Source organism: Gasterosteus aculeatus, chromosome 5, assembly GCF_964276395.1.
Source record: "Gasterosteus aculeatus chromosome 5, fGasAcu3.hap1.1, whole genome shotgun sequence".
Lineage (NCBI taxonomy): Eukaryota > Metazoa > Chordata > Actinopteri > Perciformes > Gasterosteidae > Gasterosteus > Gasterosteus aculeatus.
This window is the reverse complement of record NC_135692.1, coordinates 7,212,958-7,238,276: the sequence shown is the minus strand read 5'-3', so window position 1 is coordinate 7,238,276 and position 25,319 is coordinate 7,212,958. Positions and strand designations below refer to the sequence as shown.

Below are 25,319 nucleotides of genomic sequence, written 5' to 3'. Positions count from 1 at the left end.
TGCCCCAGGCGTAAAAGTCTAGATGTTTGTTTTCGTAAGGGCATGTTGTTCGAGCGGACACACGCTCCTTACTGTGTAAAGACCGCTGCGGCCGCACTGGGGGCCGCTGCAGCGAGGAGGCTCACACACTCGCCAGCAGGCATGTGTAGTCGATCCCCGATTAGTCACCGGAGGGATCGAGCCGTAGAGAGACCGCCGGGGCGACCGATCACTCACGCAAACAACCTCACGCCGTCCGCCTCCGCAGGCCCCCGCAGACGGGCTCGCGAGTAGCGAACCGGTCAGACGGCTCTTTCACCTTTGGATGTCATGGCTAAGAGCGAGGACCTCTTTCTCAGAGCCAAACATCGGACCTTCAGCGGACTGACCGAAGGTAGCCCGCCGGTTAGCCACCGCCGGGCGCGCGCCGGCTAACGCCGCCTCCAACTCGGCCGTTCCACAAGTGGTTGTCGCGCGCTGCGGGGGACAGTCACGGCGGAGCGACGGCAGCCGCCGGCGGGCCGCTGCGTAGCGCAGGGGTCGGTAACCGGGACACGGTTGTCCGCCGTAGCGAGGCTAGCATGCTAGCTTTCTTTCTTGCTTTTCTCTAAAAAATACGGCGTATTAGCACCGTTGCCTGTTTAGGCAGGATTAATTAGTTCAATTAAATCAGGCGCAGGACGACAAAGGTGGGCCTTGCTGTTGTTTACGAGGAGTTGTTGTTGTCTAGAAGTTTAGTAGCTTGTTGTTAACGGTCACACAAAACGACCGTTAGGTGTTGGTGGTGTATTTAGAGTGGGCTCACGTTATTATTTCACACTTTTGATGAAATAAGACACGTTTGCGTTGGTCTCTAATGAAGACTTGTCAACGTTTCCTCACGTTTATCGAAGGAGTTGCGGTTAAACTGGTTTAAAGGGCCTGACCTCATTTGAGTCAATTGAATTAGTGTAAAAAAACCGCGTCATTACTAAAGTGGTCCGTCGCTGGAGTCCACAGTAATCGCACTAACATGTTCATTTACGTGCTTTCAGCCTTTTGCTGCCTGTTTATTTTCTTCAGCACCGGCAGGAGGAAACCGGTTAGGTTAAAGGAACTCCAGGGAAGACATTTAAAATGTTCACAATCGTATTATTCTCTGCAAAAGCCAGCCTCCCCCCAGTGTGCCTTCATCTCATATGATGATTCATTTTGTTTTGGAGGGCACAATCCGCCACCTGAGAAATCTGAGCAATTTTCTGTTTGAAGTTGTTGCTCAACCTGCCTCGCATCTCCTGTCGCGGGAGCCTCTGCGGCTGCTGCGTGTCCGTGTGTCTTTTGTAAATGTGTTTTTTCATTTGTCTGTGAAATATTTCACACCGCAGGCTTCAGAGTGAGAGAGAGAGAGACGCTGTGCTGTGGAGTCCGCCCGGTGACAAAAGGCCGGTAGGATCTGAGTGAGTGGGGACGGATCGAGACCCACGCGCACTGTGGTGTACAAGCTCGTATCGTGTAAAATGTGTGACTTTATGGTCACCTGCAAGAGTTTAAGACTCGCTGACGAGAGCTTTCGGGATCTGGTCTGCCTTCCCTTAGTAGATGCTGACTGAAGGAATCTTAACTTTATGCTTCAGTGGTCACAGCAGCTGTTGTTTAAATGCATCCTCGGTCCTCGCCGCGCAGGTATCAGTTGAGATCGAAGCCCGGCCAGTTTTACACGGAATGCCCGCGAGTAATCGCGTTGACGAGACAATGACGACAATCGACGAGGTAGAATGTCTTTCCCCCACCTGGGGTTCATTGTTATCTTTGTTTTACTCGCCTCGGATGGGAGACACACGGAGGATGCTGAGCAGCTCCTCGTCCCCCCCCCCCCCCACGCCCCCCCCCCCCCACCCGTGTGAGTGATGGGGTTTGATCAGAGAGCAGATGCGGCACACGCCGCTTCCCGCATCCTCCGGGAAACTATAAACGAGTGGAGCGGGAACCCTTCACACCTTCTCTTTGCATCAGGTCCATTTGCGGGCAACAAAGAGGCTCCACTCCACAGACGCTGCGTTTTCTTGTGTGTCCTTTGTGTCAAAACCGTGTCATTACCGTCTGCCAGTCGAAGCGTCTGCTTCCCTTCTGTACGCGGAGAGCCCGGGAAACGGTTAGCCCTTTTTTAATGAATATTTGAGAGGGATCGGATCGCGGGGACCTTCTGTTACGCAAGTCCGGGATTATGTAAAACACTTGTTCTCCGGCGTGCTCGCTCTAACATGTAGCTTTGTTAATTATTTAGCAGAGGTTCCTGATGGAGTGAGCCTGTGCATGTTTAACAGAAGGCCGTACATGTTCATTCCAGTTTCTGAGGGGATGTCTTTAAGTGTCTGGCTTTTCCCAAAGATATTCAGTTCAATCAATTCAATCTGATGTAGAAAGAAAAAGAGGGAATCGCAAATTTGACACTGAGAATGATTTGATTATTTGGTAATAGTTTAAAAATAGGGGTTAATTTCCCTCTGTACGTAAATGTAAATCTCCATTGAAATGGTCTGTGCGCACAAAGCGCTCTACCTGTAAAGAGGCACGTCTTATCTAGTTTGCTCATTCGTGTCTCTGCTGAATGCGTTCTTGCCTCTCCTTCAGATGCGGAGCGGGAGTGGAAGGGGCCGTTTTTCTTCATCCAGGCCGCCGACCCCCAGCTGGGGCTGATGAAGGCCTGGAGGGACGGCGACTGCGACGGCGGAGGGGACGAGTGGGGCGAGGAGGTGGAGCTCACCCAGCGGGCCGTGGAGGCCTGCAACCAGATGAGGCCCAGGCCCAGGTTCCTAGTGCTTTGTGGCGACCTGGTCCACGCCATGCCAGGTGGGGGCAGAGCGCATAAACGCATGCATGTTGTACTGCCGGCTTATTTTTCAAGTGCCCTCATCATTTTAAGTGCTGACTAAAAATACATGTTATTCACTCAAAAACTTCTCTAAAATGTTGCGGTTTTCAAGAAGCTCCTGAGGGGGCTTCGCTACCATCTCTCCTCTAAATAAAGAGGTTTTTGTCGTGTCTATGCAACTACTTATCAGTTAAATAATCAGGCTCACACGGAGGTTTAGTTCAGCCGCGAGACACCGCCTTGTTTATTTGAGGTTCTGCACGCAATGTATACATGCGCATGGCGAACAACCAATAGGAATTGAAATGCGCAGGGGCGTGCTTACGCATAAAGAAGCAGATTCCTAATAAACACTACAGTTTTCACTGTATTTATTTCTCTTTCTGAGTCTTTAAAGAGTGAAGATTGTTTTGTCGTGCTCTTTGGAAGTACATTGGTTTTCTTTCTTTTTTCGTTCAACATTCAACTTCTCAGAGCTAAGGCTGTGCGGAATGGCCAACATTCATATCACGGTATTTAGAAAGATTCTGACGGTATTCCAGTATATAGAAGTAATGTTTTTTTCAAGTCAACACATTAATTCATTGAGCCCGAAAAGGACCGCCCGCTACCCAAACAGCTGTTCACGGCTCGCTGGCCGGCGAGTTAGCTTGTTAAGATAAGTGTTAATTTCGTCGCCGAAAATTTTTCGTTACGAACCTTTTTTCCATGACTAACACGTGACGAAAACGATCTTAAATAATAAAAACTATGACTAAATCTATTCTAACTTTCGTACGCTTGATGCGAGTTTGAATGTGGCTTCGTTAGTTTAGCTCAGCTGTCTCGGTTTAGCTGCCTGTTAGCGGGCTGAAGCCGCGCTGCTTCACAGAAACATGAAGAGCCGTTTAAAGACTGTCGGACCTTTCTGCTCTGTTCTCTGGCGACGGCAGGCAGCGTTTCCTCGGTGGATGAGACGCTCCGTCACAAACACGTCTAACGTAATAAACTCATTGCAGGTTCTGAAGCCAAGAAAATAATGTATTGCACCGATTGTAGGACGTTAAGGTCTCTTTTGTTGGGACAGTGGAAACAATAAAGGACCATCAAGTTTCCGGTGGCCATGTCAAAAGCATTGCAAGTAAACAGACAAAGACAACAAAGTGTTGCGTTTAGGTCCCTTAAGTTGTACACCTTTGCCAATTTGTTAAACTTCCTTGCAAATAAATGCTTTTCATGTAATGATTTTTCACATGTCATCTATATTAGCTCACACAAACACTTTGTTCTTGGCCCGGCTCCTCCGTCAAATTTTACAACCCATTGTGGCCCGCGAGTCAAAAGGTTTGCCGACCCTCCTATAGACCTGTCCTAGGAGGGACATCTGATGGACAACCAAGTACTGCAAGCTACACTATTATGCAGTTATAGACACAACACAGGGGGTCCCTGGGCCTGAGAAGGGAAGAAAAGGAGTTTAATATGGCTATTAAATGTGACTAAAACTAGACTAAAACAATTACATTTTAGTCTAGTTTTCGTCGACGAAACCTAGACTAAAACTAAGAAGGATTAAAATGACTAAATGTGACTAAAACTAATAAGCATTTTTCGTCTGAAGACTAAGACTAAATAAAAAAAACCTGCCAAACTTAACACTGGTTAACATGTTAGCGTGTTACCTTGTTGTTATAAGCACGACTCAATCTCAAGACACATAAGACAAGTACATGGCAATCCTAGCAGCCACAACAGGCTAGCACGCTCACCAGCTAACAAGCTAACTGGCCGGACAGTTACGAGCAAGGTGGCCAGCGAGCGGCGGCGGGGTCAATGAATCTTTCTAAATACCGTGGTAGGGGTATTTGCCCACACCTATGAGAAATGAATACCGTAAGGAGATGTTAGCGGTGTACCGCCCCGCATTACTCTGAGCTATGAATGTATGCTGAGTGGTGTGAAGAAGCGACAAGCTACAGGCATCAGCCACTGTAGCCACCAATTACCCGCCAAACGTCGGGAGACACAATGCGACCCACGGACGCTGACGGAGTTTAAACTCTGCTCGCCTTTTTTAGTGCGACCACATGACACAGCAGCGGTCCCACGGGCGCCATCGCACAGCATCTGGTGCGTCGTGCTGGCTTCCACGCTGGTCTCAAAGTGTGTGCCAAAGGACTCTCCCGAATCACAAGAGAGCGCGCAAACCATTCAGGGAGGCGAGCTGGGACGTCACGCCGTCTCACCGACCGACTTGATTTATGCCTCCTTTGTGTTCAGCGCTTCCAAAAAGCGGCGCGTTGACAGATTCAGCGCCCCAAAACTGACAGATCAAAGGGTGGTTGAGAGCACCGTTCGGAATGATCAACAACCACCAGCCGAACCCTTTAAAGTGATTGATTCCATCAGCCTTCAAACCAATGTCATATCTTTTTATTTTCTCTCTCACACCTGCTGACTTTTCTAGCTGTGTGTGTGTGTGTGTGTGTGTGTGTGCGTGTGCGTGTGCGTGTGCATGTGAACATAAGAGTTGTTCTTACTCAGATAATGAGGCCGCGTCCTGCTATCGTACACACAACACAGAGTTTTAATACAACCGTGAGCTTTGATCAGTCGGTCTGCTGTGAACATAAAGGGAAGTGAAACTTTATCTGGAGAATTTGAATCCATGATGTAGATCAAGGCACAGACATTAAAGGAACAGTTGGTTGGATCTGCTGGCAAATTGCAATCAACTAAATTCCCTCCAGTTGTGGAGCGACGGCAGGAGGCGGTCCGGCGGCTGACGGGCGTGTCAGAGAACCACGGCGGCCTTCAAGACTCTCGATGAGGTCATTGTTTAGAGTGTCTCCTCTGGGTTACCTTGGAAACAGGGCAGTGCAAAACCACTCCTGCGCCAACGTGGACATGGCTCTAATGGGAGTTCCACACGATGCGCCGCGTCTCCGTATCGCTGTCCTCCAGACACGCTGTTCCATCGCAGGAACACGGAGCTATAAATCCACTAAACCGACACTCACTGGTGCACCGCGAGCTGAAGAGCGCACGGCCGACCAACCGCCGCCGTTGCTGAGGGCTCCCGCTCACTAGTGGCCTTTGCGAGGTGGAATATCATTCCGTTTTAGACTGCTATCTGAGGTGTATTGGTGGTTCACCTGCCTGACGCGAGATGACTCTCCGATTAGGCGGGAAAGCTGCTCTGAAAGGAGCTATTATGTAAATGCTAAATGGATTTGTCATAATGGCAGAGTGTGACAAGAATGTTTCTGACTGAAACCATTCAAATGTCACAGCCTGTCACCTTTTCTCTGTCGCATAGGCAACCGGTGTAATCTGACTCTCATTGTGCGAGGAGGCTGTCATTATTATTTATTTATTTTTCGCCCCGGGCAGAATCGTTTATTTGTGACCCCGGTGCAGCTGGTCGCTGAGGCTTTTTTTTGGTTTGTTTTTGTGACGGCACGCAGAACGAATGCATGTCGGCACCTCTGGGAGGAGCAGAGGGCACTGGACCAAAACACTTGTCAGAAAGGATGCGTACCGCAGACGTGTGTTGTTTTTCTTCTACCCAATTCCTATTTACGCATCTGGCTTTATGGAAAGCGTGAAAATAAAGTTTTGACTGCAACAGTCAAAGCTCCTCGTGCCGGAGACTCTCAGATATCGACAGAAGTCGAGGTTCTGAGAGAGTCCTGGTCTAATTAATGGACCGCGCGAAGAACTTTAGCTTTGGGAAGTCTTCCTCGTCAATGACCGACCTCTTGTGTCAGCGCGGCATAATGGTCCCCACACAGCACCTAGATTCAATCATTTGTGAATAATTGGTGAGAGCGAGTGCGCCGCTGTTTTCCCTCCATCGATTCACCGGATGCTTCCGCCGTCCAGCCAGACAAACAGATTGAGAGTGTCCTCACTGACGCGGGCGCGTAAAGCAAAACACGATGCCGCTGCTCACTTTCCCGCCTTGTTAGGAATGGACACGCTGCGCTCGATTGTGCTGCCCCTCGGTCTGCCGCCGTCTCTGAGACGCGATGGCGAATGGCGAGCTGTCGACATCGAGCCAAATGATTCCACCTGTGAATGAAGCCGTGTGTTGGGCTCGGGACAATGGCCTGGATTTGTCAGCAGAATGCGTTCGCTGTGCCGCTTGGCAGGCATTGGTGGCAAGCGGAAGCTTTCATTCAAAGTAATGAAGTGACTACAGCGCCGTCTGCGTGTTCCTCCGTGTCCAGCTGTCTGACTTAATAACAGGATAGGAGGGGGCGGGCGGGCGGGCGGGACCCACAGCACGGTTCATTTTTTTTTTGCAGCTAAAAAGGACCAGAAGCTGCCAGCTGATGCAAACAACCTTGGCACGGCAATTGGGGAGCAGGGTGAGGGGCCTGCCTGGCCGCCTGACCTTGATGAATGGGCACAAAGAGAGAAGAGAAGTCAGCGGACTCTCTCTATTTCTCCCCCCCTTCCACCTCCTCACTTCAGCGTCCGTTTATGTGTTTGATTGGCTGGTGTTGGGGGAAAAAAACATGACTCGATTCTGATTCGGAGACGTCTTTCGCAAGAACATTTTGCGGTATGGGGTTGCACCATGTCCTCTGTAAATTGTCCTCTCGCTAGCTCTGCTTAGTCACAGGGCGACTCTCGCCTCCCGCTCCTCTTTTTTTGGGGGGGGTCATAACTACAGCCAATTTTAGCTCAACACTCATGCGGCCTCCCGCTATCATCTGAGAGCTCTGCCGTTGGCGTTCGAGTGTCCTCATCATCTCCACTGGCTGCACCGTTTAGGCCACAACATGGCTGCCATCCGTTCCTCCCGCGCCGCCATCCTCCCCCCTCTTATTAAGCCCCATTTCATAGGTGGCGGGTGAGATCTGTTTCCCGCGCACGGCGGCGAGGAGCGCGAGGGAGGGGATTTTAAGCGGCGAGTCCCCGGGGACCCTTTAAGTGCCGCGGCGTCGGGCCTTGTTACTGTCAACCTCCCAACGCGACAGGTGGCGCGTGCCATCCTCATTACTCGCCACGTCCGTCACTCGCCTGGCAACCGGGCCGCGGCATCAGCAGGGAGGAAGGGACGAGATATTAGAGCCAGAGCCGCTACTTCCGTCTCCCGGCTGACATTTCCCCTTAAACTGTTTATTTACAGTACAGAATGAGAGGGTGGCGGCCAGGGGAAGCTGGCTGTCAACCGGCATTGTCAACACTGCTGCCTGTCGGCGACAGGAAATTGGCAACTGTATTTCTGTTCCCACGGATTTCGCTCCCTATCGCTCCTCTGCTGCCGTCTGTGTGCTCTCCTCAGCAAACAGCTGCGGTCTCGTGCCTCGTACCTTGTTTCCACATCCTTCATTGGCAAGTCTGACACCGCACACGCATTCATTTAGTCTTGGGACGTGAATTCCGTCTAACGTGGCAGACTGAAAAAACGAACCCTGGTGGACTTGAAGGCTTGTATTTGCACTGCACGACAGCGGGCAGCGAGGTACCATCCCATCCCTCAAGCCTCAAACACACAGTAAAATTGGACTTTAAATAAAAAGTGGGTTTAAGAGGCTAGAGGGATGTGTTCTGTTACAGTAGATTATATGACCTCTGTAGTTTGAGTCTCAGTGTAAATCATACAGTAATGTGGTACCCTTAACTCTATTTATTGTTGCATGCATGATAATATCCCCAATAGTTTCCTGTTACAGTGAGTGAATATATATCCAGTTTTAGTGCTGAAATACAGCTATTTACATTAAAGGATTTGTTTCATACGTCCCGTTCTTGCCATACTTCATGCAACAATCTGTTTCTAGTGCTCTTGCACCACACAGTTCATCAGCACTGATAGTGCACGCTAACAGATAAAGGAGTAATGACACAGTGCATGCTTGGAATTCGGTCCAGCTACGTGATCTCAGTAGACCGCACGTCATGCAGCAAATGATAAAGCGTTCTTAACAACCGTAGCTGCCTCAGCTTGGACTTGAACAATGACTAGTATACAGGGATTCCTGTAGAACTGCTGGCTGGCGTTTGCTTCCATAGATGTCCATCCTGTGTGACCTCATTCCAATTCCCCGTCTCCTCTCCAAAAACCCAGACAACTCCCAAGAGATGCCTTATCATCTCAAGGACTTCCTTCAATCTCCTCATTCACTTATTTTCAAAGCTGACAAATGAAGAGGATAAAGAGGAGGATGGGGGGGGGGGAGATGGAGAGCTGATTAGATTAGGGAAACATGCTGGACTTAACACCCTCCTAATGAGCACTACAAAGGATCCAAGCTTCGTCTCTGGGGTTTTCAGGGGGGATATTACGCATGATACAGCGGGAGAAAACCGCTCAAGCATGTGTGTGCGCATCTGCATGTGCATCTGCGAGTCAACCTCATAAAGTGGAGGTGACCTTGGGACTTCTCCGTAACCGCGGAAACCTGTTTAATTGTCTCTCCATGGGATTCCGAAGTAGAGGAGAGTTGGAATTTGTTTCAAGGATAATCTTTTTGAAATGTTCTTCTGGAGGTCGGTGGGTGATCGGGGAGGTCCTCCGTGTGATTATCTAATGGGATCGCCCAGAAGCTCCTGCAGTAATGGCTTTCTAATGGAGTCATGGGGAGAAAAGTTTACAATTCACTTGCTACGACATAAAGATGCACATCGTTGTGTCGTTGAAAGACCACTGTGGTAACTATCAGGGTGGTCCTCCCACCACCCGTTTTTGACTGCCCATCAGAGATCAGGTTGCCCTTGGCAACAATGTAAAAAGGGTAGTTCAGACATCTGCCTCCACAGCCATGTCCTCCCAAGTCCTCAAAGGGAGACATTCTTCAGACACTGGTCTCCTCCGTTAGAAGTGATTGGCCGGCTGCACAGAGATGAGGAGACACTCCCTCCCGCCCCCTTCACACAACTACGTCTGTCACTTGTCATGGGAGTATGCGAGTGTATGCGTGTTAAAAATGTGCTTTCTCAAACACACACATTGGTGGGGGGAAATCTCTGCTCTTTCAAACAATGAAAATCTAATCATTTGGTGGATGTGGAGGATTTTTGTCCCATTCTATTTTTATTTTTCACCCAAACTGGACCTGAAGTCCTGTAATTTAGGCTTTCTTACCGTTTTGAGTCTGCACGTGCTCCAGTCACAAATTCACATCTTCAAAAAACAGTTCTTTATGTGTACGAAATGTATCATCGAGGACTCGCCAAAGTCTCTCGTCGAGGTTTGGCGATTAAATCAGGAGCCTCTTCAGTCAGAGCTCCGGAGAGAGAGAGCGTTCCGTATCCCGTGCTCAGTACATGTGGCGCTTATTCTGGAAGAGGAAACCAGGGCAAGAAAACCTGTGCATAAAAGGTTTGTTTTTCAAATACATCATGAACCTAGGATGAACCGAATACTTTTTTTAACTAAACAACCTACAAATTTGAAACTGACATGATGTCATACCCGTGAACACATCAATCCAAAGCGCGGCGCCTTAAATACACATTGATGGTTTATGCGGCGCAGCTCTGAAGGAGGATTCGTGGATAGCGGGCGGCGCATTGGAGAATCCAAAAAAACAAAAGTTAAAACTGTCTACACGGTGTCGTTGGGCCCAACCCTCCTTCCCCCTCACTGGATCACGCAACTTCACACTCGGATGGTGTCAAGCATGTAACATTTTTCTGTTTTTAGCCACCAACAAGCTCCACCGGAGCAGGTGACAAGGTCCCTTCTGGAAGTCATCCAAGCTTGTTGAGTACTCTGAGAAGCCGACCTTCAAAATAAAAGCAAGACATTGCTCTTGTAAATAAATAAATAGGAATCAGTTGAGATCCAATTGACCACATCCGCGGCCCCTCCTTTCCCTTCCAGTTTCATTTGCCTTTTCCTTTTGTTTGTCCTGAATATCATCGTGATATTGTGGTTGTGGAATAATGACTCCACGTCGCCTCATTGTTTTCATCGAGACTCGAGACATCGAGAGTCTGTCAGACTCCCCCGGAGACCAAACCACCTTAGTTCTTATTAAACGGCACCACATGCTGGAAACCATCCTTCTGACCACTTTATCTCTAAGCAGCTAAAGCATTAAAAAATGTGTGCACATGTGCATCGTGTAAATAAATATATAATATATATATATATATATATAATATATACCCATGTATATACCCATATATATATATATAATATATATATATATATGGGTACGATAGTTTCTGTTTTATTTTGAGAATTTGACTGCATTCCGCAGTAAAAGTAAAACATCTCTGCATATTGCAGCCCTGATCCCTCACATATTTAATTTGCCAGTAGTACATATTGACCAAGAGGCTTGCTGGAAGTGAACTATGAACATTTTATGTGACTAACCCGTTGATCTTGAAATGCAAGGAGGAATTCACCACTTCCGCTCTATACCGACACGTTTTAAACTCTTGTGTTCATGGCAGAGCGAGAGAATGCATTGTTCTGTTGGGAAAGACTCTTGTGTAATGATCCCTATCCAGACATCCGAGGAAACGTTTGCTTCTGAAGTGGGCCAGTAAAATAATGACTCAGATGAATATAAAGTAATGGGACCTGAGAAGAGAGAGGCGAAGGCAAGACTCAAGATGAATGGCTGATAGTTTTGTTTTGATATTCATTATAAATTATAAATAGCCTGGACTCTCACCCTTTCTCTGTCTTCTACCTGTGCTGGGGTTTAGCTTTGTCTTTTAGCGGAGCGCTACGGTAAACTAACCGATTGACACATGCACCTTGAAATCGTGAATCTGACTCTGCAGAGTCAGATTCAGAGAAACTCTGCAAGTTGGGTTTGCTCGGGGACTCGAGTTTTTCCAGCAGAAGACTTCTTGTCACGCCAGTAACCATGGTGATATGAAATCTTGCTGTACAGACTATCGATCATTCTCCGGCCTGTCATCGTTATCATCTGAATAATCCCCCTCCCTTCAGGCGACTCCCACACGTCTCTCCCTTCCAGCTCGCAATCCGACTGCTGCCGTCGAACGTTCGGATCAATTTCTTTCTCTTTCTCTCTCGCTCATTTTCTCTTCCCCCCCCCTCTCCCTCTCTCCCCCTCTTCCCTTCCAGACACTCCGTTCAGAGAAGGTCAGGAGCGAGACCTGAAGGAGGCCTTGAAGAGGACGGATCCCTCCATCCCGCTGGTGTTTGTCAGCGGGAACCACGACCTGGGCAACACCCCCACCCCCAGGACAGTGGAGCAGTACTGTAGCGCGTGGGGCAACGACTACTTCAGCTTCTGGGTGAGCAGAGAATTAGAAATCAGAATTGGACATCACGGTTTACGCTGGCAGGATTTTAGTGTGCACATACGCCGGCGTCTTCTTTGCTTAGCTCCACCCACTTGTAAACCTATTTTAGGCCGTGATCCCTCCCTCACTGAAAGGCGCTGCTCGCGTGCTCATTTTGCCGATGACGTCATGAGAAGCTCGTGCATCTTTTAAATGACATGATTCATGTTGTTGGTCATCGTTGTGTGAGAAATGAATGAGCTGTAGGATACGTGTCCTCTCGTCTCAGGTGGGTGGAGTCCTCTGCCTGGTGCTGAACTCCCAGTTGTTCTACGACGCCTCGGCCTGCCCTCAGCTGAAGGACGCCCAGGAGACGTGGCTGGAGGAGCAGCTGAGCAGAGCCGCCTCAACGGTAGACTGGCATCACTGACGGAGGACAATGTCTTCCTCTGAACCCAATCCGCTCACACGTGTCTCTGCTCAGGAGCCCAGACCCAAACACGTCCTGGTGTTCCAGCACATCCCTCTGTACCTGAAGAGCCCCGATGAGGAGGACGACTACTTCAACCTGCGCAAGGCCGCCCGCCAAAACCTGCTGGCTCGGTTCAAGAAGGCCGGTAGGACAGCAGGTCTCCTTTCCCCCCTTTTTTATTCCATCTGCTGCAGTTTCGATGCAGTCCCGCTCGCAGTAAATCCGTGTGCAACATACTCTAACTACTCGGTCCTGTCCATCCAGATTTGTGCGTATCAATTCCCCTTTCACATTTTTTGAGTTAGAAGTCACCAAAAAGACGTCGTATTGTTTATGCAGCATTTGTAGTTTTTTTCTGTATTGATGGATTTAAGTCTCTGTGAAGTGGTCTTCAATTTTAGTTTTTAATACCTTGGAGAGGATTCATGTGTTATTAGCGTCTCGGGAGGAGCTCCTGGCGCACACGCACACACACACACACACACCTCAGGGGTAATTTAATGAATTAATGCACTGGCTAGCTATGAGAATAATCATTTCCTAATCAAATCCATTGTTATCGGCTTATAAGAGTCTGATACAAGGGTGTCTGGCCGGGAGAATCACAAGGACGATGCGTCTTCAAGAACACACACACACACACACATTGCACTGTGTCAGGCTACCTGGTCATGCGTTAAGGTGACTGTCTTGGTATTAATTTCATGTTCCAGCCATTATTCCGGCGTGTGTGTCACCACGTTGTTCTCCCGTTACAATCGATTGAAGATACAAAGGGCGCACAGCGCGTTTACTCCTACACCCACATTGCAGTTCCCACGTGTCCTGCTGGACATGGCTGTTGATAATCGATGGCGGACGTCGCTGCTGTTTTGCAGCGTACACTTCGTTACTGCCTCGTGTTTGCCAGGCACATGTGTACAACGAGTACAATATGCGCTATGCGATTCAGTGCGTCGTGTCGCGTTTCCGCTCATCGCGTACGGGACGATGGGCTCCGTCGCTGGGAACGGAGAGTTTCACTGCCACTGTGACGTTATCCTTCACTTGGGCGTGTTTGTAGGGATTTAAGATCATGGGAGATGAGATTGCGAGAATAACAATGAGACGTTTTGAAACGGGGCCCAGCTTTGTCACGTAAGTAGCTCTTGATTAGGGAGCTAATTGTAAAAGAAAAAACGTGGAGGCATGACCACAAGAACCCAACCAGTAGTTTCTGAATTATGCAGCCTTTGTCTCTTTGTTCTTTCTGCTCCGCACTCATTTCTCTTTCAGGCTCCTTCTGCTCTCTCCTTATCCTCCGAGGAGTCCCTGTAACGCCTGAGCTGTGAATCTTCTCTGTAGTGATGGAGGCATGCTAGGCTGTAATCATGGGTGTGCTCAGGATGGAGCTGCTGCTGCACATTCGGACCAGATGTTAGGCAGGAAGCAATCAGGGATTTTTCAGCCTTGGTCACTTCGTGGATCTCCGAGGACAATTTGGAGCCAATTTCCTTTGGCTTTAATCAGAAAGTGTGGAAGCGAGGCGAAGGTACTCGCCCTGCGTCTCAAAGAATCGTGGCGTTTATAGTCCTATAAATGGACAGCACACACGCTGCACTGCTGCCGTCACATCTGTGACGTGCTGACTTAACAGGTCAGTGACCAGCGCGGCCCTCTCTCGCTCTCTCGATCCCGACGCACCTCAAAGCATCTTACAAATCCAAACGTTACCAGGAGTGTAAACAACCTTATGTAAAACAAATTAGAACTTTGTGGATGGCTCTTGAAGTCATTGTTCCACTTAGACTTTCATTAAGTAAGCCGCTGAAAGGGATAAGACTCCATGTGTGTCCTGCTGGCTCTTACATAATATCCTTGGAAGACAAATGCAGGGGTATCAACAGCTGAAGGATTACGTTATTGAGTAGAAAATAATTTGGTTTCAAGGACCCTTAAAGAAACGCTGAAAAGCTCTTTGCGATACTTGAACAGTGCTCTTCTCTCAGGCATTTAACTTTTTTTTTTTTTAGTCCGTTCTTGTTGGAGCAAAAGCAAAAACAGCACGCCGGCAAGAGCAAATGTGTGTAATTGGACAGCTTTCTTCATTCTTCTTCTACTATCAATCGTCATTAGTGGGTTGTGTTGTGTTCCCCGGCCGCCGCTGAGTTTCTGTCCGTTGACGTCCAGCAGCTGAGGGTCTGGCTCAGCATTTATGGGGTTTGTTGTGGCTGCTTCCTGCAGGCAGCCCCTCACGACTCCGGGGACGAACAGTGTGAAGGAAACAGAGAATATAGTCCCCCCCCCCCTTGTCCTGCCTAAGGTATATTTCCATTTCATCCCTCCGTAATCCTTGTTTGTTTGGCTAATTATGTTTATTTCTCTGCATCGGTGCACTTTCCCCGTCTTTATTTTTAAAGCCTAACACACAGTGAGTATCTTTATGTTATCTTGGTTTCCGCTCACGGAAAAGGTGCGACACCAATTAGTCTCCCTGTGGCTCACGAGAGCGAGCGGACCCACCCGGGGAACTCCTGACTGCATTCCAGTTCATCTCAGCTCGATGACCCCCCCAGGGAAACTAAAGTAAGAAGCTTTCCCTTTCTTAATTGCACAAGCAATTACTCCGCTTTGTGATCTGACAGTGATGTGGTTGATTTTGTGCACATGTAGCGTTCATTTATCATCTTTATAGGGGAAACTAAGCTCATTTTATAAGCAAAGGGGCTTAAACCCTCAGATAACTTCAGTCATTATTGGTCGCTTTCAAAACTATAATGAGAAGCAGTACAAACAGCCCGGAAGATGTTCTCTGCTCTTATCGTGGATACGTCTGTGCTACCTCGTCACTGTCGTATCCGTAATCGCTGTAAATAACGCTCTCCTTGCTCCTACCTATGGCAACTTTTCACCGCACGAGTGCGTCGCGCCGTTCGCCTGCTCGTTGCAGATGTTGAATTTAGGGAGACACTGATTTACGCACAGCCAGGATCTCCTTGAGAGAAGGTTGACTCACTGCTTTCCGAGAGTCGAGTAGAGAAGCTGAAATCCCAAAAGTGCTCTCTGCCCATCCTCTCCTCATAGGTGGAGTACTGTAATCACATTACTCTCCTCCTCCGAGGTGGATATTCTCCATTCAGGATTCTTTCAGCATACATACAAACAAGGCCAAACGAGCGCACACACACAGATACAAACGTCCATCTGCCCGCGAACGCTGTGTATAAAAAACCCACGATTGCAGCTGAGAAACTCTTTGGAATTCCCAACACTGCTAGCGGCTGTAGATTTGTACATACAGCAGCTAATTAGCGGCAAAGATAAGCCTCTCTCTCTCTTTCTCTCTCTCTCTCTCTTGCCGCTGGTTGTCTTTATCAGCAAGGGTCCTACTCTGTTCAAAAGTGAAGGCACATTTCTCAGCCACTGGGGACTTGATAAGAGGCCACGGTTAAGCCTTTAACCCCATTGTTTTAATGATGAGGCTGAATAAGGCTTTCGCTTACTATTCTCTGCCTTTTGTCTTTCTCTTTTTCTCCACACACGGTTAACGTCTCTCTGAGCTCATCCATCACCTCTCCATGCCGACTGCTGCAGTGGACGACACCCACGGAGCGATCCTCGGCGCTTTATGTTCATATGCCTTGTTTCTGCTTGATTGCGGCGCTTTTCTCCACCTCCGCAAGTTGAAAGTCATCAGGATGTGATGCAAATCTCCCATTGCATCGGTTTGTGTACTTACTATGCAGCAGAAAGACCCTTATCGGAGTTTTATATTGTATTTTTTGCTTTTGATTCATTAGCTCCCATCAGTTTGAATATCACAATATCTTTTAGGAGCTTTTAAAAGGGAAATATTTGCAGGTTTTTCCAGGTTGACTCAATGCAAATTAATTACATTTGACTAAACAAACAAATGCAAAAATAGGCAAAAATAAGTTAATATTATGGTGTCAAATCCATAGTTTTGAAAAGTTTTATTCTTGAAATTTTAAATATTTGACCTATATTCAGACTAAAAATAAGTGTAGGAGGGGCGGCGGTTTTCACTTGGAGATTCTATATTTTCAGATTGATATATTCTCTTCCAACTCTTGGCTGACTTTTCCGGTTTCGGTCTTATGTCCGTGATCTGAAATAGGGGGCGTGGTATTGTCTAAAAGGGGCGTGAGTGACAGCATGAGAAGAGTGCTGTGGACCCGCCTCCACCACGTTGCCTTCAGGAAACTGCGAGAATTATGAATGATCACTTCCTATAAGCTATATTCAATGCTTGCTAATAAAATATTGGTGCCAGTCATAAAGTTCTGTTTAGCAAACAGTTTTACACCCTGCTTGGCACAATGAACTATGCCACATTACGCCGTTCATCAAGCGCACTTTAATATCTGACGTTTTTAAACTTCCCCATAACACTGTGATTGCAGAAATATTATGATGATGATGTACCAATGACATGATTTAATTCTGTGTCTATTCAAATAGCCCAGCAGCTGTATAAACATCTGTATGTAGTCAAGTCTTTTGTTTTCCTCCCCTTACTTTTTACATCATTGTTAAACATTTTGTGTTGTGATTCTGATCTAAAAGGGCACGTTTGCTCAAAAGAGCTGTGCTTTGTCTCGTAGTGGGGCTTCACATGGACCCTTAAAAGAATTTGAAGCACCTACTGTTTGAAAGGTACAATAGTTCAGTCTTTAAATGCTGTCTTGTAAGTTTCAGTTGATACAACTTCTAAAACTCCCTCAAAGATCTCCTCCGTCGCACCCCCCCCCCCCCCCCCTCGCATGTCCTTCTGTGATGAGCCGGGCCGAGACGTGGTTGACCTGCCTCCTTTTTGAGTGGAGCTGCTGCTCTTACAGCACTGTAATAGTTCACTTAATATGCTAATGCTGTCAAATTTTGCAGTTAAAGACAAACTTGAAACTCCCCGTCCCCGGGTCGGCCCCCACGGGGCTCAGTTCCATTGTTCCCCTCACTGCTGTCGTTCTTGTGACGGAATCACAAGGCCTTTCGCTGGGAGAATACGGGGCGATTAGGTACCACGTTGGTACCAAATGGCCAAGAGGCATGTGCGCTCTCAGCGGGATATATTACATGCGGGCTCCTTTCATTCCCCTGCTCCCTTTGTAATTGGGCGCGTGGGTGCGCGTGTGTCTAACTGGAGGACGCGGGAAGGAGATGCTGCATTTTGACTGATGGCTGAGAGTGATTTACGGGGCTGCAGAGGCGCCTCGCCGCGCTGCATCATTTTGTATCTCTCTGTCATGCAAATTATCTACAGGCCCCATTTGGTGATGAATTATTTCCAAGACCCGCACTTCGGCGGGAGCGCGTGCACGCCGCGCAGCGCGCTCCCGCCGAAGTGCCGATGACAGCTTTATTCTGAACTGCATCGAGCGCGAGGGGGAGGCGGGGGGTTGAGGGGGAACGGCTTCTTCTGGAGGTAATCCCTGATAGGCAGAGGTTTAGCGGCAGAGATAGGAACTTAGCTGGCAAATCCAATCTCGTGGCCTGCCAAATCAGTGACCAGGAGATGAAAGACGGGGGGGAGGGGAGGAGAGGGCACGTCGCTGGAGGGAGCACAAACATCAAACATGGTTTGATGGGTACCGACGTTTCTTTACTCCTTGTTTTTTATTCCTGTAATTTCCGCGGGCGGTATTAGCATTTGAATCGAACAGGTGTTTCGGGATATTCAGACACATCCAGCAATCAGGGGCAGCGTGACTCCAACGGCTGCAGCCCGAGAACATAAAGGACAGCGACATCGGAGAGGCCAATCGCTTCCTTTCTCTGCACTTTTTTATTTTGCAACTCCTGCCAGGATTCAATTTGACACTGGGTAATTTTCCTCCGTTAGCATTCAATATTTTTTCATCACTCTTGACTGCTTACTGTGGGTATTTTCGGAGCGCCCCCTCGGCCCCCCCGCCCTCCCTACCCCCACCTCCCACCACCGCCTGTCACAGCAAAAGGCCAGTCCCCAGATGGGAATCTTTATCACAAAGGAGGACGACTGTTCCAAGGCAGACGAGTAAATGGGATTCCCGTAGAGACCGAGACCCGACACTCACCCTGTGCACGGTTATATGTTCCATTCTCCATACTGCTCGACGGGTTTGGGTGGGTAATGGCCAGAGCCGCGGCTCCACTTTGGATAATAAGGAGTGCTACTTCGATGGGAGTGAGGCGGAGTGAAATGGGCGCTGTGGGCGCTGGTTGTCACGCAGGCAGCGATGGTTTGCAGCTCAACGACTGTCGGATGGATTGTGATGTAAAATCAGAATCCACTTTTTTCAGCCAGGTGTACGTAGACATACCGGGAACTTGAGTCCGTTATTTCCTTGGCTCTTAACTACATACCCAGAAAAAGATAAATAACAACAAAGTAGAACAAAGGCATGCAAAAAGCAAAATAGATGTTGTGCTATCAGGGCTGGACTGTGCATGTAAGCCACGCTGTGCTCAGGTGAGAGGCAGATGTCATGTGGGGCGAGGGAGAACTAAACGTGTTGGTGTGCGACCTCCTTAACGCACCAATGCAGTCGGCAGCTTCGTTCATCCCTCATCACTGACAGGGATCAATGGCAACGAACCAATAGTAAATATATTATGTCAAGTCTTAGGACCAATGCTGGAGTACTTGGGGGTTTCAAATTGTTTTTTGGGGCGTATTATTATTTATTTTGTGTATGTTTTTTGTTTGGTGCAGGCAATCTTACTGAATCTTATTGACTCATCCCCTCGCTTAAAAAAAAAAAAAAAAGCTTTCCACAGTTATTTTCTGGCAGAGGACTTCAGAGGTCAGCTTCATCTTCTGTCGGCTTTGCAAAGTGCCTTTTTCAGCTGCTTTATTCTATTCTCTTTTTCTCATGTGTTTATCTTTTATTCATGCAGAAAATATTCTGGAGATTGAAACGGTTTTTCTTTCTCCAAACGGGCCACCTTTTTCATTTTCATTAAAACAGACAATAGCCCAGGTGGAGTGGCCTGACTCCCAAAGCCCGCGTAATGACGGCGCTGTGGAAAGGGACGCGCTCTAATGAATTCAGGTCAGCGCGTTATCTCTGGCCTTCTGCTAAATTGTTTCTATGAAATCGGTTTCGCTCGGTAAGAGCCCGTTCATTCCCTCCACATACAATCGCTCGGTGGTTGAGTCCACTTCAGTCGTCGGCTGTGCTTCAGGAAGCAAAGGAAGCAGAGCTTGGCGGTGCCGAGCTGACAGGACCTTTGTGCGTCTGTGCAGAAAACCAGGCAGGCATCTGCTAATGCTGTATTCAAATAGAAGGGTTGTAGAAAATAATAAAAAGGTAATCCTTGCTGACCGATGTTTTAAACTATACCTTTTTTGTGGATTTTTTTTATAGATGGATGTTACTTTATAGTGTAAAAATGCCTTTTTTGCAGCAGTTTAATTGAAACAGCACCAGTCCAACACTTTGGGAAATGCTTGTGGAGAGTCGGATCGGAAGATTGATATACTGCTAATATGAAGCTAAGCTAAGCTTAGCATGAAGCTGCCTCTGTCCAAAGCTAACGAAGTCCACCGACCAGGACAGCCGGCCAATAAACACGTTTTGTATCAATGAACTTCTAATCGGTTAAGGAGGAACATTACAATGCATCTCACTCGCGTAGCTCCTAATCAGGGAGTTTAAACCGGAGCAAAATGTACTAAAAAAACGTATATTTAGTGTGACTACCACAATTTGTCGTAGCCAGCTGCTCGTAGCTTCATAATTAGCAACCGGATATCAGGCTGCCATCGCTCTTCAAACGCAGTTTGTTCCCCAAATACTTAATTCATGTCGAGCGGCCCTCCATCTGTGAATGTTCTGAAAGTGCTGCACATTTTCTGACTTATTTCTTCCTATCGAAGGCTATAAGAAACAAACGCACCCCCTACACGGATGGCTCACAAACGTGTCACACGCATACGGGGGGGGGGGCTCCCTGGTGCTGCGTGGTGGTCTCGTGTGGCGACAGAACTCGTACGCGTTCGCACATGTACACATATGCGCACATACACGCTCCCACACAGCGTGACTAACCGTCGGCGTCTCTGCGAGTCTGAGAGGAGGTTAAGAAAGCAAAAACACATTTCAGCTTTTTCTTTTCCAAGTTAGTTGTCATTATTAATAATGCAGGATTGTTTCCTGTCTGATGTTTCTCTGCTATTGCTGATTTACAGTCTTCCTCCCACCACCTCATCGCTCTCCGAGGTGATGAAGATGTCAAAGCGCAGCAAGTCCAACATTTCCACCATCAGCGCCGTCGCTTCAGTCACCGGGTCCCCTCCAACTCGCAGGGTTTGAATGAGACGAGAGTGGGACGGATAAAACAACACGACCCAGTGTGGCCCACCGTGGAGGGTCTAATAGAGTCATACAGTACAATGAGCACATGCTTTCTGCCAGGGGCCATTTGTGGCCCTACATCTAGAAATAACATCAAGGGAACATATTGTTGACTAGACAATGTTGAGCTAGGAAAGTTATTCGGTCCCCTGCAGCAGCGGCAAGGTTACATGAAAGGCTCGCATTCCTGGCCTCACACGCACGCACACAAAGCCACTAGTGAAACGCGCCCGTGATGGTACAGCTGCAGGGGGGGTTCCCACAGCGTGCCCGCCCCCCCCGGGTTTGATTGTAAATGAATTACGCCCAGAAATGCACGCATGCCGGCCTAAACCATCAATTTCCATCATTGAAGGATTCATTATTTAATGGTCCGGCGTGTGCAGCCGCTGTCCTCTCATAGCACTGAATATTAATACACATTTAGGTCACATTTGTATTCCGGTGCTGTTTGATTATGCAGAGCGGCGGACCTGATAACTGGGGGCTATTTCACTGTGTCGACATCAAGTCGGTATCAGCGGCGTGTACTTTGGGTTGTTTCAGAGGGATATTCCTCTTCTTTGTGGCGTACATTTCTGGGACAGGACGACGTCTTTCTTGTGCACAGACTGCAATTTATCCTCCTTTGTTGCCAGCTTTTCATGACTTTCTCTCGAGACGAGGCAGCGAGCAGCAGGACTTCCATCTTCAGAAACACTTGCTGTTAAAATAGAGTGGCTCATATTCTGTGCTGAAGACCCATCACCTACACATTCATGCACATTGGAGCGCGCAAGCTCCCACGTAGGCAGCACACACGCATGTATTTTGTTATTTTACTTTAGCTGAATACCAACTATAACCTTTATTATGTCCATCTCACATTCATCTATTCTAGTCTTAAAGCATAGAAAACTGTAATAGCTCATCCAAGAACATGTTTACTGCTTGTTCAAAGGGAAAATTGGCCACAAATTACCAACCTGCTAGAAATTCAAATTGGTTCATACAAGTGGTACCTTCACACAGCAAAAACAAGTCAGTCAATTCGTCTGTAGTGACGGCGCTTCGGTGCCGCGGGGCCGAGGCGAACCGTCCTGGTGACGACGTCGTGCGTAATTGGAAATAAATGGAAAAACGTCGCTCCCTTCAGGACAGATCCCAAAGGTTTTCACAGTATGCTACGAGTGGAGGGCTCCAGAGTATACGCTCCACTTCATGTCCTTCATGTTCTTTCCTTATTCCTTCCTCGCCCTCATCTCTTATTTCCCTCCCACTTTTCCTCATTTCCGACTTTACTTTGTCTTCACCCCTATATTTCTTCCTCCCGTTGTTCCTGTCATCCACGCCTGTGTTCATGTCCTCCAGATACCTTTTGCTCTTCCTTGCTTTCCTTCCTCATCTCCTTCAGACTCAGAATGCTTATTCATTGTAACGTCCAGGTTTCGTGCGGCGACGATGACGGAGACGAAAAAAACAGGCCGCTAAAAAACAACAAATTTAAGCCGCCTTGTCTTCCGCATCTGACACCTGTCTCGTTGCCCCGCAGGGGTGAAAGCCGTGTTCTCCGGCCACTATCACCGAAACGCCGGCGGCTGCCACGACGGCCTGGACATGGTCGTGAGCTCGGCCATCGGGTGCCAGCTGGGCGAGGACACCCACGGCCTCAGGGTGGTGGTGGTGACCGCCGACGCCGTCGTCCACCGCTACCACAGCCTGGAGCAGCTGAGGGACGAGGGCGTGGCCGACGACCTGCGGGAGCTTCTGCAGGGATGAAGGCGGGAAAAGAGGGGGGCAGTTTGTAAACTGTTTGTTTTTTGTTTGTTTCATTCCTCGTAGTCAAGGTTTTTTGGAGAGTGGCGCGTTCGTGTCGGCAGATCTGATTGAGATATTACAAGTACTCCTTCATTCCTAGTAGATGTATGATTAGCTCTAATGTAATCCTTACGCCTCTGATCTCACCAGTGTTATTGAAGTGGTCCAATGGGAAGTGAAGGAAATGACTAAGATGCATCAGTGTAGAGAAGGAACAAATCCATCCATCTATCCGACTGGTGTGCACTGAGTGTTCTCCTCTTTCACGATTCAGCCGTTTTACTGTGTTCCTTGTCGTCTCTTGTCTGATGCCTCGTATCCTATGCAATATGTGTGTGTTGACGTCTTCATGTGGTGCGTCGTTGAGCTGACCTCTGATCAGCCTGATCTGTCTGTTTAAAGCCTTTGCAGGAGAGAGATGGTAACTGAGAAGACTTTTCTCACTATTTTCTGTCAAGCCGGAATAAAGCTATTATTAGTATTTCAGTATACGCTGGTTTGAGAGGTTGTTCTTTATGCATTTTAATTCAATTCTTTAATTCAGACTTTTCTGCTATTTTAAGAATAACGTCCACCCCGTCTTTTGCCACGTCACTAATACGTGAGTGAGGACACTCACGGGGGGCTGGTATCCGAGGAAGCGCTACTAAATACCCTGATTTCATGTGTGGGAGTCAAAGCCAGCGCTTGTAAAACATTAAGTTTAACATTAAGTAAACCTTTATAGATTTCATGTACGGAAAATCTCTTACTTGATCCTTTGTTGGACAGCAGACTTTATTCTTACCCATATCCATGATGGCGGACTAAACCCATCTAATGTGTTCAGAATGGCTGCTGTGAACTGGGTAAATACCATGAAGGAGGCCGGGCTCGTGTTGTTGTAGGACCTGGTGTCAGCCTGCTAATACCCAGTGATACTGACGTGATTAATGGGAGGAGGAGCGCGGCGCTTCCGGCCCGTTTAGTCATGGCTGAAACGACCTCTCAGCGTGTGCGGCCCACCAGCCGCGGGCTTACTTAGTAGCTCGCCGCTTTGAAATGGTCTTTTAAAATGGACATTTGTGTAACAAAACGACTTTGTCTGTGAGCTCTAAATGACTCTATTCAATTACGCTTCGTCTACACACACACACACACACACACACACACACACACACACACACACACACACACCGACTCAGACCGTAAGAGTGCCGTCATGGCAACACATCTGTGTGTGTGAGCGCATGAGAGAAAGGGTACTTATTACCCAGCTGCGTGTGCGTCCGTGCTGGGCAGGTTACTGCGGGTGATTTACCATCAGCAACGCCATCGATGACCTCATCGCACACTGACGGATCCCGTCTCTCCTCCAAAGAGTCAGCGTGCGCTGGAGGGCGTCTGAGAGGGATGGATAATGAGCATGATGTGTGAAAGACGACTCAGTCCATCTCCTTCATTTCCTGTCTGAGAAGGAGCCTTATGTCCTTATCTATTTTTATATCCGCAAGGAGCTCAAGCACGCTGCTCTCCATCTCTTCTCCCGAGCTGAGTTTGTTTTGAGCACGGACGGGGAATCGGGGAACATCACACACTTTGGCTCGTTCCCTCGTCCAATTGTAATGAATCACCATGGTGGACAACTTGATTGTGACCTGATTTGTTGTATTTTTGTATAATAAATATACATTTTATCAAACGATTGCAGGGTGTTGACGGGTTTTTCATACTGTGTTCGCTGTTCTTGGCATTAGATTACAGGGAGACCTGCCAGAGGCTTCAAATGCTGGACTTGTATAAGATTCTTCCTGCATGAACACTCCTGTTCTGTTCATTACATTCGGTTGCACTCAACCAGTTTCTCCGTCATGTCTTTTAGAAGTGCCATGTGCCAAGAATAGACCATAGACTAAAGAACCCAAACTTATCCCCCTCATCTTCATAGAGCCAGATAACCAGTTCAAACAAGCTCACTTTGGTTAATCCGTCTATTTTCAAGAAGTTCTGTTTCATCGAGGTTTGAGTGAGTCCGACCTCATTTCCGATGGTGAGGTTCAGCCAGGCTCCTTATCTGCGGCTTCCTCAGTGACCCCCGCCGGTCTCGTCACAATAGACTGTGCTTTTCTTGTTTTTGATCGATGACTTCTGGCATTTTTGCCCTTTTATTAGACAGCCGTTGCCCTGCTTTCCTGCGCCGCCCTCCATGACCGCGAGCGATCCCTGTTTTGGGCATCACATGTACACCCAACTTATATTCAAGATGAGTGTCGCTTGGTTTTAATATTTATGTGAGAGAGTCTGTATCTCATCCTCAGAATGCAGAAATACATGTCGCTTAAAACAAGAAAAACGCCTCATTGATTTTGCCTCCTTAATGTGTGATGATGATCCTCACAGCGACTAACGTTTCAAGCTCCAACTTTCCAACGTTCCATACAGAATAACATTTGGTACCGCCGGCGCCGCGGGACAAACGCACCGAGGACGCAGATGAGACGATGAAGAAGAACATAAACACCTTCATTTTGAGACTAAACCCAACTCTCACGCTGCATATTGTATTCACATTTTTTCCACACTTGAATCTGAGATCAGCGGACTCCAGCGCACCCGCGAATAAGTGGCAGAGATTGAATGTACAAGTGATTGCTAACAGGACAAAAAAACTAAATTAAGAATTACTTACTAAATTAAG

General features: G+C 47.9%; 1 protein-coding gene across 3 annotated transcripts; it reads left to right on the top strand.

The window, feature by feature from the left end:
• The first annotated feature begins 95 nt into the window (after positions 1-95).
• Positions 96-24,327, top strand: cpped1 (calcineurin-like phosphoesterase domain containing 1). 3 transcript variants are annotated; one of them, XM_040175979.2, is made up of 6 exons: positions 96-373; positions 2,590-2,808; positions 11,877-12,049; positions 12,327-12,449; positions 12,522-12,654; positions 22,377-24,327. In XM_040175979.2, the coding sequence occupies exons 1-6, from the start codon at positions 310-312 to the stop codon at positions 22,601-22,603; spliced, it is 939 nt and encodes a 312-aa protein (XP_040031913.2). In that variant the 5' UTR covers positions 96-309; the 3' UTR covers positions 22,604-24,327. The 3 variants fall into 3 exon arrangements, with proteins under 3 accessions (XP_040031913.2, XP_040031914.2, XP_077958990.1); XM_040175980.2 differs by having other exon boundaries at positions 163-518; XM_078102864.1 differs by lacking the exon at positions 96-373 and adding an exon at positions 460-2,110.
• Positions 24,328-25,319: the final 992 nt, after the last annotated feature.